The 16,785-nt window shown below is 40.7% G+C and overlaps 1 protein-coding gene across 1 annotated transcript in view; it reads right to left on the bottom strand.

The window, feature by feature from the left end:
- Nucleotides 1–624: 624 nt before the first annotated feature.
- Nucleotides 625–16,785, bottom strand: part of OTC (ornithine transcarbamylase) — a 30,593-nt gene continuing 14,432 nt past the window's right edge. The window contains exons 5-10 of the mRNA XM_009972212.3: nt 11,952–12,105; nt 4,915–5,037; nt 4,171–4,224; nt 3,910–4,059; nt 2,745–2,882; nt 625–734 (exon numbers count right to left, since the gene is read on the bottom strand). Of these exons, the coding sequence (XP_009970514.3) occupies nt 675–734; nt 2,745–2,882; nt 3,910–4,059; nt 4,171–4,224; nt 4,915–5,037; nt 11,952–12,105 (679 nt within the window). The 3' untranslated portion in view covers nt 625–674. The remainder of the gene's footprint in view (nt 735–2,744; nt 2,883–3,909; nt 4,060–4,170; nt 4,225–4,914; nt 5,038–11,951; nt 12,106–16,785) is intronic.

Genomic DNA, 16,785 nt, shown 5'->3' with positions numbered 1-16,785 from the left:
GGTCTAGGGGAGGTGGACAAAGAATGAACTGGTTCCTTCCAGCCATCTCTCTATTGCATCCAACTCTGTGGAAGCTGCTCTATTCAAATTCTGCAGCAATATCCTCCTGTGACAGCCCACAGGAATGTCGTAGAGGAAGATAATGCTCACAAGGTCTCTGTATTTTCAGTGTCAAACAGGAGTGTGGTTTGAAGGTTGGCTGGAGGACAGAAACAGGAGCCAGGGTGCCCAGGAAGTGCAGGCAACCAAGGCAAACTAAAGCACTGCATCTCTGCACTCACCTCCTGAGATCAGCAATTAAATGGACGGGTTTAGGGAGGAGGTTATCTCTGCCATAGTACACCATACGATTTCCAGCACAGCTATGTGTAGACTATGCTATGCCTATGATGCTGGTAGTTCAATCATTAAAGTACAACCTTAGAACATTTTCCGTGATGCTGATCAATAGAAAGGATAGGCAACTTGGAGCGTCGGGATGAAAAGCAGCTTTTGCAATGGTGTTTATTGTCATGAACATTTTCACGAATGTAATGTAATACTATACAGCTAATTATAAGGTTTTATTAAAGAATCATTCATTGCCTTGATCCTTTCTGAAGAAGATCTACGTATTTGTGGAGCAGAATATTCTGCTGATGAGGAATATTTTTCTCTTGGCAGGAATCCAAGCGTCAAAATGTAGGCTTTTGTAGATGTGGTGAGTAATCTGTCAGCAGGGAAACCATGACAGCCTAGAGGAGGAAGAAAAGAAAAAATCCAATCACACTGGAAACAGATACTCCATAAAAATAAATAAGGGGGAAATATTTTCCAGCTCTAAAGTCTTGTGTTGAAAATTATTGTCCTGACAAAACCTGCACGCTTAGATTTATTTGCTAGAATTTCTGATGATGAATCAGGAAAGAGCTGAAAATCAGTTAGGATGTTCTGTATTGTAGCTGATAGGTTTTTCTCAGTGTGGACAAAATATATTAATGGACAGCCTAGGAGAAATTCAGACAAAGCATTTAGATCAAATGCTGAGGCCTATTTAGGGTCTTATATTGTATCCTCAGCTACTGCTAGGAGACACTGGAGGTACCCGAACAGCACGTGGGCTTGTTTGTGGCTTTCAGCAGAACTTCCATCAGAGTCAGTGACAGCCATACTAGAATAAGGACTTGGAAATTTATCCCGGTTTAGCTATACTTTCTGTGGTAAAACATGGAAAATCCTCACTGAGGTTAATAGTGCATCATCTGCCCCTCCTGCCCTCCCCTGGTACTCCAACAGACCGTAGGTACAGCTGTGAAACGGGCGTGATGGGAATGCCAGCTAAATAAAACACAGTGTTGCAGCAGCTCTGGTGTCCTCCCCACACCTGCGTAGGTAACATGCCCCACGCTTGCTTGCCTTTGACAAGGTATTACCTGGTTCACACTGTTGTGACTTCACAGCAAAGTCTGACTGCGAATTGTTATTTCGGCCCAGAACTGGATTTACAAGGGTTCTCCAGGGGCTGTGGTCTCATAGCCTGCCCTCCCTTTCCCTTCTGCCCTGCTCAGTGTGGCAGGTAGCGCCAGGCACGCCGTGGGGACCGAGCACACGGCTGGGCTGCCCCTCGCTGCTACCCGTGTCGTAGCTGCACTCAGACGTGTTTGGAACTACAGCTGAGCAAATAATTTATTTTTCAGTTTGCTGTCTGAGATGAAAGTGGTAGAAAATAATATATAAACAAGACCCACACGGTTGTTATTTTTACAGCTTGATAAAATACAAATATGACATTTTTCTTACCCCCCAAAAAAAGATGTGCAGCTGGAACCCAAAGTAAAGGGTTTATTTTCTTTTACAAAAATAATATTTAGGGCAATTAGAAACATTGCAAAATTAAACTAAAAAATAGGAGCACTTTTGGGAATTTTAAGGCCAAAACTATTAATTTAACACAAATTCATTAATAATTTTGACCGTGTCCAAAATCTGAGGTTTTGGTAAATATAATACTCAATCACTTATTCATGTGGAGCACATCTAGAGTTCATCTGAGAGCTACGACAATGTAATTTCTGGGGTTCTTTTCACCTCCAAAATTTTTCCCTAGCTTTTGTCAACATGATGGTTCTAAAGCCAGCAATAAATAACAGGCTACTGGGATCTGGCAGTAATTTTCTGAAATTCTAGGAATGCTGAGAGGGGAGTTATGGTTTATGTTAAATGCCAAGTATCTTCTCATGGTTCCCGTGGATCACCCAGTATTACCCACACCGTAACTTTTCAGGGTCCTTCAAAGCTTTGCTCTGGCAGCACTTTCTCAGGGAAAGTTCCCATTGCTGTCAGTGGCAGTTTTTCCTGAGAGAAAACTGCAGAATCTCTACCTTTAAGTGTTTGGGAAATTGTAGTTTCTAAGACCAGTCCCCGGGACCTCAGCATTTAACATGTTTTAAAATTGAGCAGCTGAGTTAATCGTTAGAGTAAAACCAGTGATTTAAATACCAAAAAATTACAGTTTATACTGAGATTTCATTTAGTGATAAAAATTGGGTCAAGCAACAGCAAATTATCATCAAAATAGGTCACATTTGTGTTCAGAAGTATTTGTGTTGTCTATGGTCAAAATTGTGATGTGCTGTGGGGTGCATTTGAAACATATGTTTTAACATTTACTATTTATTGAGGAATCAAGCTGAATCCAAGCCTGTAGTGTAAGGCAAAACAGAAGCTGACCCTAACCTCTAACTACTGTAATCTTCCTTTTTTACCATAATTGTCCATTTTCTGTTTTCAGCCTCCTGAAAAACCAATGACCGTGGAGAATAAAATACTTCATCATCAACTTCTTCGGGTTTTCTGGGTAAGCAGTGTAAAAAAGTCCAGTTGGAAGCAGCAGATTTTGCTGTCTGTAGATAAAAAAGCATATAAAAATAATGAAATATGTGAGGACATTAATAAAATCTTTTAAGGTTAACAAATTTTATATTAGCTCCCACTCTAATTACTTGGATTCCACTGACTTCAAAAGAATTCCTCATCTGTGAATGAGATGGGAATACCACCATTTAAGTCGGTAAGAGTTCAGTGCTGACTTCACAATAGTCAAATATTTACTTCTATTTCTCTGGATTTAGTAGGAGATTAAAAACTCCAGTGACCTAATGGATAAGGGCAATCTTTATTTGAATGTCATACAGTAATATAATACTATTGATAATTGCAACAAGAACATGCTAAACCATGATTTAAAAGGCTATGATTTATTTTCTTTTGATATTGTCACTCATAATATATTGATCTAATACCAGTGAACAAGGAATTAAAGCATTTTAGGCCAGTTCGGAGACATACCCATCAACAGTATTTTGTAAACTTATGTTAAAATGCAGTCAATTAAACCAGTAATTCTATCAACAAGGAAAATGTCCTTTTTATCTTGGAAAATTAGTAATTTATGTTTTCTCTAACTGATTTTGTGCTGATCAGTATTTCAACTAGATCATTTTAAAGACATATATTTAGTTAGCTTTTTATTCATTGACGGATATACACAGAATTGCCCCAAATGCTGCCCAGGCATTTAAGAGTTAATATGTAAGCTGTTCATTCTAAACTAAATATAAGGGATCACTTCTGGTAGCAAAGAGGAAATGCAAAGTTATAAATAGTTTCTAGGTCATACAGAAGGAAAGGGTTAGTTCTCCTGTACATGTTCTGGAGTTAGATCTCATTGGGAAGCTCTGAAAGAGGCCAAGCCATATAAGACAACTCAACCTTTGTTATCTCTGTGAGTTTTTCAAGATGGAGGGAGGTTTGCAGATGGTTGTTCCATGGCCCCACTCGAAAAAATACCAAACCCATGCTTTGCTGATGTTGATTCTTATCAATGCAAACTGTAAAAGTATCAACATAAAACTAAATCTCAACTTTTACCTGCATTGTAATCTGATAACCTTGAAATGCCTTTAGTCTTTCTCTCTTTTCCTCTTCTTGTCCCATACTTATCCATGTATCTGTAACTAAGACATTGGCACCATCTGCAGCTTCCAAAGGGTCTGTTGTGAGAAGTAACTTGGTACCATACTATTGGGAATAAAATAAGGAAGATCAGAAAGACAAAGAACTTCAACTTCATTTATAATGAAAATAAATTCTATTCAAACTACTCTACTAGACTATTTCTTAGGCTCCTACCTCTTTGGAGTACTGCTCAGCTATTTTAGTTATTCTGAGGTCTGGTTCAAAGCCCTGCCAAAAGAGATGATAGGTTACATATCATGGAATATATGTAAGATCTTTACTGATTATTAATACTGGTTAGAAAAATATTGTTTGAACCATTTGCCACGGGAAGAAAAACATCTTTCAGAACTGTAAAACCTGAGGAAATTATGTTGATTATGTTGAAAGTTTCTTTTGGAGATAAAGTGGTAGAAACTGTTCTGATAAGATAAGAAAAATGTATTTCAACAGTTATAGAATGGAATGTCTATACATCATTTAACTTTCTGTTCTAAACCAATTCTTTGATTTATATTTTATGTTGCACTGCAATGCAGCATTCTAAAAAGCTGCATCACCAGTCTGAACCAACCAAGATGCAACACTTTCACCAATCTGAAACAACTTTCAAAATTTTTTGAGGGGGAGGAGAGGGAATTGGATGACTTTGTAACACTTTATCAAGCAGAATTATCATCCTCCGTGATTTACACTGCAGTCAAGAATGCCCTTCAGCCCTTCTGAAGTTGGACTCAGTAGAATTACTCCTGCTTTGCATGAAAATAACTGAATTCAGATTCTGAACATTTGTTCAAAAAGCTGGCCCTCAAGGTACATGCAAGCACCACTAGCTGAGGCCCTTGGGAAGTATCCAAGTGGCTGAGACAAGAATGGGCAAAGTTTGCCTTCCTTGCTCCATCCGCAAGGCGTTCTTACCTTGGGAGTCGCAATACGCAGGTGCATTCCCAGCTTTGCCACACTCGTCATGATGGAGTGGAGGACATTGTTTCCGTCCCCGATCCAGGCGATAGTGAGCCCGTTCAGCCCACCATAGTGCTCCTGCCAAAATGAATCAGACAGCCCTGGGGTTATGTTCTAGGCCAGCTGAGCAAGCTGATGCCCTGGGTAGGAGGGGTTGATCAGATAGTTCTGGTGCAAAGCAGGCTTGCTACCTTCAAATGATAGCTGCATGGAATCATACCTTTAATTGAACTTAATGCAGCTACAAGATGGCCTGGGAGGAAAAGCTCCCTGTGTCTTACATGAAGGCCCGAGTGCTGCAGCTTTCTCCAGTGGAGGACACATTGACACATATGCCATACGATGAGGCCCAGGCTGAGAGACACAGCACCAGGCACACAGTAACTTTAGCACCAAAGCCGTGCAGCCATGCGTCGGTGCTCATAAATATCAGTGGATGGTAGAAAATCTTAATTTAGAGGCAGTCCTAGTGCCTAGGACAGCACTTCTTCCAGCCTTCTCCCAAATTGTGAAAATATCCCTACACAGGTTTGCTCTGGCTTGGTTGTCTCTACACAGCGTTCCCTGCGGCCACAGCAGTGGCCGTGCCCTTAGGGTGCGTGGTACCTGCTGCAGCTGTACAGGACAGCAAAGAGCAACACTTTGAAAGCGGCTGTGCCACTCATGGCCTGCAGGATTTTCTCTCTGTTGCACAGCCAAAGAGTCCAGTGATTTTTTTAGTGTGGATTACCTGAACTTGAAGCAGCATCACATTGTTAACTGTAGCTTTGCCTGATGGCACTTACGGCCTGTACGTGCGCAGCTACTCTGGTCCTCAGCCACTAACATATAAGGCCTGAGGAGAAGCAAGAGTAACAGGAGTTTCATACTTCCAGAGCAGGACAAGTTGAGGCCCTTTAGCAAGCCTTTTTTTAAATATACATGTTTATAGGTACTTAAATTGTTACCAGAAAGTCTGCAAAGACATAACCAAATACTTCCATGTGCCTGCTCTGTATAACTCCACCTCAGAACTCCGAAGATGAAAGACATGTTAGAGAGCGTTTTATTCTTAGTTCAAAACTGGGCCGTGCTACAATTGCATTGTAGTAGCTGGAAGTCAGACAGTGTTTCAACACTTTGTGTGACGTGATTCAATGCTTGTCAGAGAGGATAAGCATCCACATTGTAGAGCTGTAGTAGCTGGCAACCTTGCAGGCAGTCGCAGCAAAGATGCCAAACGACTGAACAGGAAAAGGGCTGGGATTACCCCCTCCTCTCCTGGCAGCAACTTCTCCTAAACAAATAGTTGTGAAGTTGTTCCAGAACAAAGTTATTGGCATTTCTGCCAGTGACCACAATTCTGAGTCAAAAATAGTAGAACTTGAAATATTGAATGACATTAAAATGCTGTTGAAATCTAAACCTAATAAAGTCCTAGGCTGCCTACAGTTTAAGGGCTAAAACTGTGTTATTGTAAAACTGTAAGTTTTTCAGTTTAAGTTTGTTAGCAGCAGGTTTATTGGCAGAGGCTTGATGCAAGGACATTTACAGGAATGCACAAATCAGGACTTTGTGGACATTTAAGTTATTTCAGTATAACAGCTCTGCAGGTCTCTAAGGATCTTTCAAAGTCCTTCCACATCTCCTAGCAATGGTGCTTCTAGGAGAAGGCCAAACTAAAGCATTTATTTAAGGCGTTGTTTCCAGCTAGGGTTTAGCGATAGCTGAGACATGAACCCACAGCCAGAAGCAAATGAGACAGCCCTAAGTTCTTTTGATCTTACTGTTTAAAAATAGACATTGCAGCCTGTAATGCACAAAGCACTGACTCGTGAGTCACAAATATACTGCTATGTTAAATAACTTCCACCTTATTACCAGCTGCTACTCTGCATTAAAAGAAGCATGGTGCATACTAAATGCTTTTCTCTGTTTTCCCAAGCTACTAGCCTTTACAGATAAAATACAAAGTACTGGACATGTCTGTATAATGACCTTCAATATACACTGCAAATTGCAAAGCCACATCTGCTGTGACTGCTGTACAGAGTGGACATAGTTGAGCTAATCTTAATGAAGATGTTTAGATAATGGAAGAAGTCATAGACAAGGCAGAATCAAGCCGTGTGTGTGCTAGTGAAGCTTATTTTATATCCTGTGCTAAACTTTATGCTGCCACTGGTACACTGCAGCTGTAACTCAAACCTCTTCATCTAAATCCAGCTCGCTATGGCTGTGACTGTAATGCTTATATGCATACATCCTCAGTTCCAAGAAAGATGAGACAATTGTGTTGGTCAGAACCAGAAAGTTTTGAGGCAACACAAAAGCTACTGTATGTGAGACATACTTTTTTCTTTTTTCCCCTTACATCCCTCTCCAGTTTTTCCAGACTCTTATATTGATGTCGGCTTTTTACCTGCTTGGGTGTTCTGCAGTTTCTCTTTACAGTCGGAACCTGACTTCAAAATATTTACACTCGTAGTTAAGCCATACCAAGAAAATAACATATTTGGAAAGCTTAGAGCCCTTCTTTCTTACAATTGTCTCTTTGGCAAACTAGTGATTGATGCTGTAGTACCACAAAACCTGGCTTTCCTATTCTCATGAAAAATCCCTGATAAACAATTAATGTCAATTTTACAACTTTCTCATCCTCATGCTGTTTTTACAATGTTTCATCGTGTTCTTATGCATGGTTGCAGTGTATCAGAGTATCAAATCCCCGGGGAAAAAATAGGCTTGCTCAGTGATTTAGCACTGCTGTATGTTGAGAGAATTGTTTAACTAATTAGGGACATTTGTGTCTGCCTCTGCCCAGATTTGCTTCCCGCTAGGCCGAAACTCTGACACCATTATAGATTACTTCTGAAATGTTTGACCACAACAGTCATAACAGCCCTCAATTAAAACAAGCTTTTGAATAATGAATCAATAATCTGTCAAAATTTAAAATGGAAAGTAAGGGACTAGTCAAAGCTTTAGTCCCTTGGGAGACAGTGTAATCCAGTAAATGAGAAACTGGGCAAACTTGGATCTACCAGCTCTCAAAGAGAGCTGTAGGCAGATATTGGGCCAGTTATCTTCTTTACTCTCACGTTGTTTTTTGTTATGGTTATTGAAACACTATATTCTAGAGAACCAGGCCAGATCTTAGTTGGGATTTCTTATTGTTAAAATAATGATGATGATGGTGATGAATTTAAAGACTAAAAATTTGAGCTCTTTGGGTCACACATTAAGGAGAAGTTAAGAATATATGTCAGCCTTCTTCAAGCTGGGCAACACTGTAATTTGTTACGCTATTTGAAAAGGAATCACTGATGTATTTCTTACACCAACCATTTATTTCTGAAAAAGAATTTTCCCTTCATACTAGTGACATAAAAAGCTAGTGGCATATGGATCTACTCTAATTACCAGTCTGGCCATCCTGCAGACAGCTACAAGTTAGCTGATTTGACCAGTGACATTAATATCAATTGAATCAATGTCAATACCTGGTTTGTCCTCGGAATAAAAATTGTGTGATGCTGCCCTCCAGCCAAGCTTCGCAGAGCAGAAGTTGTGAGCCTCAGCTTCTGCCCAGGAGACTGAGAGGCACTGAGTGGACTCAGCAAAGGGCTGTTACATGCCTTCAGCACTGACAGAGAAGTAAAGTGGCTCGGCATGTGCACAGTATCAGCACACAAACTCATAGTCTTTAAAGGTTAAATCACCAAACCCTCAAAATCAGTTCACATAATGTATACCACCATTTCTAGTGGGTGATAAGTCAAGCTCAACCCAGCTTTTAAGAAAGCAGGTAGCATGCCTGCTAAGAAAAAACATCCCTCTTGGCATAATAGAGGGCATTAATCCTGAACACAGTATTAAAGGGCTGAGCCAGATTAGACGTCAAACATGTGAGGGGCTCCGGGTTGCCTGGGAAGAAGGCATTGGGCAAGAGGAAGCTGAACCTGAAGAATCTCACCCCAGTATTCTTGACAGGAGCACACTTTGTGGTCTGACAAGAACACTCTGAATACAGAACAAGAACTGACAGTCCCGAAAATAAACCAGCCACATTGTTTGGGGAATGCAACAGACTGTACTAAAATAACCACACTAAAATGCACCTGTGAAAAGGGAATCAGAAGCCATAAGCAAGAAGACATTTTGACAAAATAACCCAGGAAATTAGGCAGTTCCAGACTGAAGATAAAGTGCTTGAAGAGGATTCAAGAAGGCACATGACAAAATTAATAGGATTTAGAAAATGGAAGAATAAAAGTGTACCAAGCATGAAGAGGGACAGAATGCATGTAGTGCTCCACTGGCAAATGCAGCAGGAGAAAAAAGAGGGGGGAAAAAGTACATTTTGGGTATGTACTGACAGCAGGGAGGAGCAGATCTAGGCAGGAAAATATTTATAGAGATAAGGAAGAGACATTTTTAAAGAGAAATAAGCTGCACAAAATCTGTTGCTACATTTAAATATAAGGTTAACAATTTGTGACACTATTGTAGTTTGCATCTATGTATAAATCAAATAAATTGCCTTTGCATTGCAGGAAAGCAGTCCAAATGTTATGTATGAACTTTCAACTAATTTAAAGAACCAATGGTACTATTCAACATCCCTATATTAATCTTCTTGCAGGCAGTGCTCGGATAACATCTTTTTACCCTGTTGAAAATCCCACGAGAAGTTTGATTGTGGTAAGTAACAACTCGACCCTGTGGTTCACACTTCTTCAATGTTAATCCTACTTCTGTGACCTGGTGAAGCTCATTATATGATTAAAATGCCATTTTATTACATGCCACTGGCTGTGAGACCAGTCTTCTCCACCTGCAGAGAGGAAAAAAGGCAGCAGACGGGCAGGTCAGAAAGGGCAAGAGCAGGCAGTGCCAACACCCACAGTGTGCTGCTGAGAGCTCCCCCATGCCTGCCCCTCTCTCCTGGGTAAGAAAGCAAGAATGGAAAGCCAGTCAGAGACCAGTGGTGCAGCATGCCCTTGGCAAAGTGGGGTGGCCACCCAGCAGCCCTCTAAAGACTTCCTGACAAACTCTGGGCTAGGGAACATGATGGAAAGACTAGGGGAGAGATGGGGCACAGTTGGAGGAAACAGTGCTCCGCTTATCAGGCTGACTGGGAAAGTGCTGCAAATTTTAAGAAGCTTCTATGGCTGTCCAGAAGCTGAGCCATTCTTTGAAATGTCTGTAAGTGCTCACTTCATCATGATACCTCTCCACATCAAATGTTTCTTTTGTTTGAGCACCAACTGCCATGGTCCTGTGTCCTCATCATGTAAAATGGGCAGGGAGACACTTTCCAAAGACGCCCTACCCAGTGCTTGATGTAACAAGGACACCCATCTGCTGCTGTTGCTGCTGCCCTAGGTATTCAAACCAAGGAAAAGTCCAGCCTGTGGGCTCCTGTTCACCTGGAGCTTCTACCATGGCTGCCCTATACAAAGACACAATGGAGAAGGAGCAGAGGATGATCATCAGGGTATGTATTCATTCTGCTGATCTCCATGGGTTTCCCCCTAAGATTGGTGGAGAAAGAGATGCATCCCGAGAGGGTGACTGAGATGCTCAGCGGTTTCTCTTCACTGACTGGAAATGGAGTACAGGGCAATAGCATTCTGAACGTTGTTGCCATAGTCAGTGGCCTGGATAAAACCAGGTTTCGGGGCAGAGATATCAATAGTTGTGCAGACTATGAGTCAAAGATTATTCCTGAAGCCTGTTATTCACTTGTGATAAGAAGCTAATAACTAAGGTGTTTGCAAGACAGAACCCCCTACAAAACACAACCATAGGATTCACCTGGTTTACAGTTTCACACAGTGTTTAAATGAAATTATGACGTTTAATGATTGATGACATTCTTATTACAGCTTACTGTCTTACATAATTTGAACAGTTCATTGAGGCTGGCTCAATGTTATCTTGCAAATGTACCTTATCCTGAGTTATGTGAAGCATTTTAGTTTCAAGTTCGTCAATTTTTGCTGGTCTCCTCACTTTAAGTATTGAAAATTTTATGAAAAATATTAATCAAATTAAGGAAAAAGTAATTTTCACACTAAACATGAGTCTTTCAGTATTTAAAGTTTAAGGAATGAATAATTTAGTATTACTCTCACTAGATGTTTTCCACATACTGAATGTCCCATAGCGAAGTCTTCAACATCTGAGAAACACAGCTGAATGATTCAGGAGATTATTCTGCCCTCCCTTTTTCAAGCAGTGTGATTTTTATTCATTCAGAAAGTAAACAAGGTCAGAGGAGTTCATCATAGTTGTCAACCAGCACTGCAGTATAATAATCTTTTTTTATAAGCCAGTTCCTCAATTGACTGTAAAACAGGATAGTCCTTCTGTTCACAGATAAACATCTGGTATTCTATGTGTAAAACATTACCCTGCTGTCAAATCAACTATTTCATTAGCTTAGACTAAAAAATATGATCTTTTTAAACTATTCTCTGATGTGAGCGAAGTTTAAATATGTTTAAGTGCCTGAAGACTAAGCATTTGCACTGGTAGCATTAACTGGCATTTCAAAACAAATTTGTTCAACCAATTCCCTAATATATGGACAGTGATTCCTTTTAAACTGTTCATAGGTCATGGAGGAATCAAGAGTGAACTACTGAGTTTGTTTAAGTCAGTAGAACAACTTCCACTGGCTTTGGTTGAGCCAACATGTCACCTTTATCTAAATACGTAAAGCCCTCTGCACATTTTTTGAATTGCAGCCTAATTCCAATGAAAAGTACTTAATTTTATGCTTAACTTCAGTCCCACTACAGCTGATAGGACTAAGTAATTGTTTTAAATTAAACAGGTCCTTAATTATATTGCTGGATGAAGATCTCTTTAAATAACAAGTGTCATGTAATTGCCACTTAGAAAAACATAGGAATGAATGATTTTGAATGTGACTTCCCCAAATACTTACCAAGACCAAGGCTTAGCAAAAAGAATTTGTTATTAAATAGGGATTATATTTTTACCTGAAGAGTCAGGTAATCAGCTAAAATCTGGAGAGGATGGTATAAATTGGACAATCCATTGATTATTGGGATTGTGGCTTCTTTCGTCATTAGGTCCAGATCGTTATGCTTATAAACTCGAGCCAAGATTGCATTTGTCATGCTGGACAGCACCCTAGAGGATGGCAGAAAATACCCAAGTCAAACATAATAATAAATATATCCCTATGGCACACTTCAGCATGCAACACATAAATATTAATGAGAAGTAGTAATGAATCAAATTTTTTCAGCTACCTGAATCATTTATCATGCCTGCATAACACACTTAAATGCAGACATTTAACAAGCTGCTAATAAATAAGCAGTTTTACTTATTAACAAACTACAGTAAGTAAATTAAAACTGATGCTGTATTTTATGATTTTTTTCTCTTTAGCGTTTGATTGTAGTTACAGATGTAGCATCCATAAATGTTAAGGTATCTGAACTAAGATAAGAGATTGAACAACACTGTAACATTTGAAGAATTTGGTAACTTCAGATGAGATAAGGTATAAGATTTCTTGGGTCTTTTAGCAAAGAACAAACATCACATTGACTGAATATTACACTGTCTCTGTATGGTAGCCTGACCTTTGTGATGATTAAGAATACAGATCTGTCTTAGATTACCACAATTATTTACTGGTCTTAATGAACACAGAAACAGGAGGCCAGCAACACCAGCCTGTTCTTTCTCCCACCTACACACCTGTGTATTGGCACACATGGTATCAGCATTAAAGTAATGCCCAAATTTGATATTCAGTTTATGGATAGGGGCATGCGGGAGTCGCTGCACCACTCTGGCCTTCACCTCACTTGCCACAGTGTGAAAGTCTCAGAGATTACCATAATATACTCAGTATGCTCTGAATGCTTAGATAAATTAAATATGGATCAGAGCTCTGCATTTCTCTGTTTTAATCAGGCCCTGAAGCCTGACTTCGAAGTAGCATTTTGTGTGTTTTCATGTTATTTCTAATAGGATCTTAAAACAAAATGAGGAAGAAACTGAATACGAGAGTATGAAAAATCCTTGCAGTATTTGTCTTCCTGGTTAGCCATGAAGAATTCTGGTAGGTCCTCTTGTGGAAATACGGCTGTTAATGCCACAGCCTTTACACAGACAAATCTCCTGATAAAGTCAGTAACAAACATTTTCTACTGACACCAGACAGTTCTCACACAAGCAAAACCCTTATAAAATGTTACAAGATTCCCTGTAGAGCTCTCTCTGAAGAGCAGACTGCCGAGAGCAGCTACAAGTGGAAAGAAGGAACTGAACAAGGTATTTACTGATTGCAAGGCATTGGAACAGTTGCTGCCTGTGCCATTTTTTCTTAGCTCTAGTCTCTTTTTCTGTGTGTATGTGTTTAATGTAGCTTGAAGCACATGACTGGAAAACCTGTTCTGTTTCAAACTAGACATCAGGGATGGGACGCATGGTCCCTTTTGTTACCCATCTAACAGGTGTCCACCCTAAAGAAGACACAGCCAGTCCCACCAGCCAAGGAAAAGAGGCAATCACACTGGGAAATTGCTCGTTTTGCTTAGATTTTTTTTAGGATGTCAGAACAGCTGATTTCCACTCGACATGACTGCTAAAGAATTTAAAGGAGATGGTTCCTTTACAGGGTATGCTATCACAGGAAATTCGGTCATAATCGATTGCCAACTAGTGAAAACTGATGGATTTTCTTCTTACTCTGTTGAAAGTAGATACTAGAATTATTAGGCCCTTACCAGCTAGACCTCAAGACAGTCCTTCTGCCAGTATTTCTAGATGTCATATCTTATAGTAGGAAACCCAGGTGGAAATTGGTTTTATTCTTTGAGAAATCAAAACTAAATTGAACTCAGAAGAAAAAAAATAGACTTCACCTGAAGAGATGAAGTCTCCTGGAATCAAATCAACTTAAAGGAAACCATGTAAGTCTGGCATTGCATAGGAAAAAAGACCTGGCTAGATAAGAGTCTTTAGTAAAGGTGAAGTTTTGGAAAGTGAGGGGGAGTAAGCACAGGTGACTTTTCATTTAGGGTTCCTATGTTACCACTAACTACAAGGTTCTTTTCTCTTTTCATTCTTTTTGCAAGACTGTGAGTCTATAAACTTCAAAATCCCAGAGCTTGGAAATATATGAGTGCATTGGAATGCTGCATATCATTCTTTTCAAAATATCTTTTATTTCTACAGAGAAAAGCTGGAAATTTTTACTCTGAGGAATCAAAAATTTAACAAAAGTAGAAGTATGTCATTTTGGTGTGGCTGATCTCTGAATTTGAAAATGGGACATTTGCATATATTTTGGGTAGAATATTGCTATCCAAGGTAGTTTTGGTTTTGTTTTGAAAGTATGTATCCATTCAAAAGGTTCAAATTTCTGACAAGACTGCTTCATTGTCATTCATAGTCTTACAGGGGCATGTGGTGGATGTGTTTGTTCTCAGTAAGCGGTGAGAAGTAAACCCATTCCCCGTAGATGTAGAGATTCATCCTCTAATAATGCCAGTGGACTGATAAAATCACCCTATGAGTTCTTCAGTGCTGTCACTGAACCTTATGGCCACTGAGCTATAATGGTGCACAATGGAACTGCTCTACAGTGGAAAATATAGATACAGTACTTATATTTCATTTTACATAATATATCAGACATGCTAAACAGCACTGAAAGGATTAGAGCTCCTTAATGGGTGGTAACTTTTTTCTACTGTGTCACTGTAAATGTAAATGTCTGGCGAGGCATGGAAGAACTGTATTATGAGCAGGTAATAAGTCACTAAAAATATGTTCACAGCAGAAGTGCTTTCAACCCTTACCTGCAGCAATTCCAATAAAAACTGGAACTTTTATAGATCTGTGCCCCTTCTGCTTTAAGTCTCAATCTCAAGTACTTCTAAGGCCTTCAGAGCCCTAGACACATGGCTGTAAATATTTGATATACCCTCTGGGTCTACTACAGACGTTCTTTCTTTGTTCTTACATTAACTGAATGAGGTCAGCATGTTATCCTTCATTCACAACAAATGCCAAGAAATTAACACTCGGGTTGTTTTTTTGGGCAAACTGCTCAGTCTTGATTATGCAAAGCCAATAATAATTCTGCTAATGAGAGTGAGAGTGAAGCAGAACACATGGGGCTCTGTAAGGACTTGGGAAAACCTTCACTCCACTGTAGCAGGTGAGTGCTGTGACTCAGCAGAGGAGCAAAATCCCTAGTCAGGGTCATAAATAGAGACTTGACCTGGAAGAACAAGCAGTGACAAAAAAGAGTGGGGCTGAAGGCTTGCATGGGAAGGTAGGTATTGTGGAGCTTTCTCCACAGAATGGGTACTCCTCCAGAATGGCTGGAAGATTTGCTTGCTTCTACTTTTTGTCTTATTTCTTGTAGCTTATTCTTTCTTCTTCCCTTTTGCTTATGCAAACAAAGGTCATTCAGGAGACTATGAACCAAAGATTTAATGGCCCTTTATTATCCCATTTGGGAAGAAGAAATGAAAACTGTCCTATAGAAGGCATGTCCATTTGTATATCAGAACACACCTGGATTTCCTGCAGGGTTGACATCTGAATGGCAGAGAGCCCCTGGATAAAAATCCTGCATGTCTGGTGGGATGGTGCTTGGAGAGGTTATTGTAGGGGAGCATTGCATAAGGGCCCTGTCTGCATCCTTCCCCTTCCTGGATGTTTGGCTGCTGGGGCTTGGAGCCAACTTTGCAGTAGTGCAGCAGAGGGCTACCCCTCATCACTCTGAAGCCAGCGGGGAGAGGAGGCTCCCGGACAGCACTGCGAGGAGCCTCCATCAGGGCCAACTCCTTTCTCTTGGGAGTCACATCTCTTGCTGCTTTGCAACCATGCACATTCTGATCCTGACCTGGACCCCCACTTGATGTCCCAGCCTGGCCTTGGCCCACCTCCATCCCCTCAGGGGTGCCTGGTGCCCTGGGCTGTTGCTGCATCCAGCTGCCTCCCAGCTGCCCTGCTCCCTGGCTGGGGGCAGGGGGACGGGTGCTGGCTGACAAGGCCTTGCCCCTGCCTGACCTCCTGGCACCCAAGCCTGCCTAGTCCCCAAGGAGTCACCAGCCCACATGGCACCCTGACATACTGCTCTGAAGACTCTCACCATTTGTCCTTCCCTTCCCATTCACAAGTGCCACAGTGCAATTTCACATTGGCCCTGGTAAATCAATCCTTCCTTTGGCTTCATCTGCCACCTTTGGTGGCACTGCAATCCTTCCACATCATTTTGTCTTGGAGCCTGAAATCACTCCTTCCCAAATCTGACACCTCTGCATGTTTTTACTCATTGCCCACTGTTCTGGTGTGACCCATCCCTTCTCAATTTCAGTTCCTTTAAGCTGATGTAAATAGCTGATATTTGTCTTTCCAGCCTGGTGTGCCAGTACCCCTGTGCACCATGTCAGTTTCTGTCTCCTGATCCCCAGTCTCTCACCACCAGCCTCCCATCTCCCTCCTACTGCACCCTCTATAGCCACCCTCTCCTCCTCCCCCTTCTCAGCTGAGAGGCTCTCTGCTTACAATGGTGCAGTGAGAATGGTAAAAAAGGCAAGACGCCTGGAGAATAATACTTATTTACATCAGTGCAGGAATTGAAACTTGAAAAATCCTCTATCTCTCATGCCAGTAGAGTTGTAGCAGTGATGCATGAGATCTAAAGCATCAAAATGGCACACTTCGATGAAGCTATAGCTGTCCTTCTTAAACTGGGTCTGTGTCCCATGATGTATGAAGAATTTCTTTTGAGGGGATGTATTTGAATCCCATGGCAGTTTATGAGCTCTGCTGTAC

The sequence above is a fragment of the Tyto alba genome, unplaced genomic scaffold (genome assembly GCF_018691265.1).
Source record: "Tyto alba isolate M040663 unplaced genomic scaffold, T.alba_DEE_v4.0 Super-Scaffold_14, whole genome shotgun sequence".
Lineage (NCBI taxonomy): Eukaryota > Metazoa > Chordata > Aves > Strigiformes > Tytonidae > Tyto > Tyto alba.
This window is presented reverse-complemented; position numbering and strand designations above follow the sequence as displayed.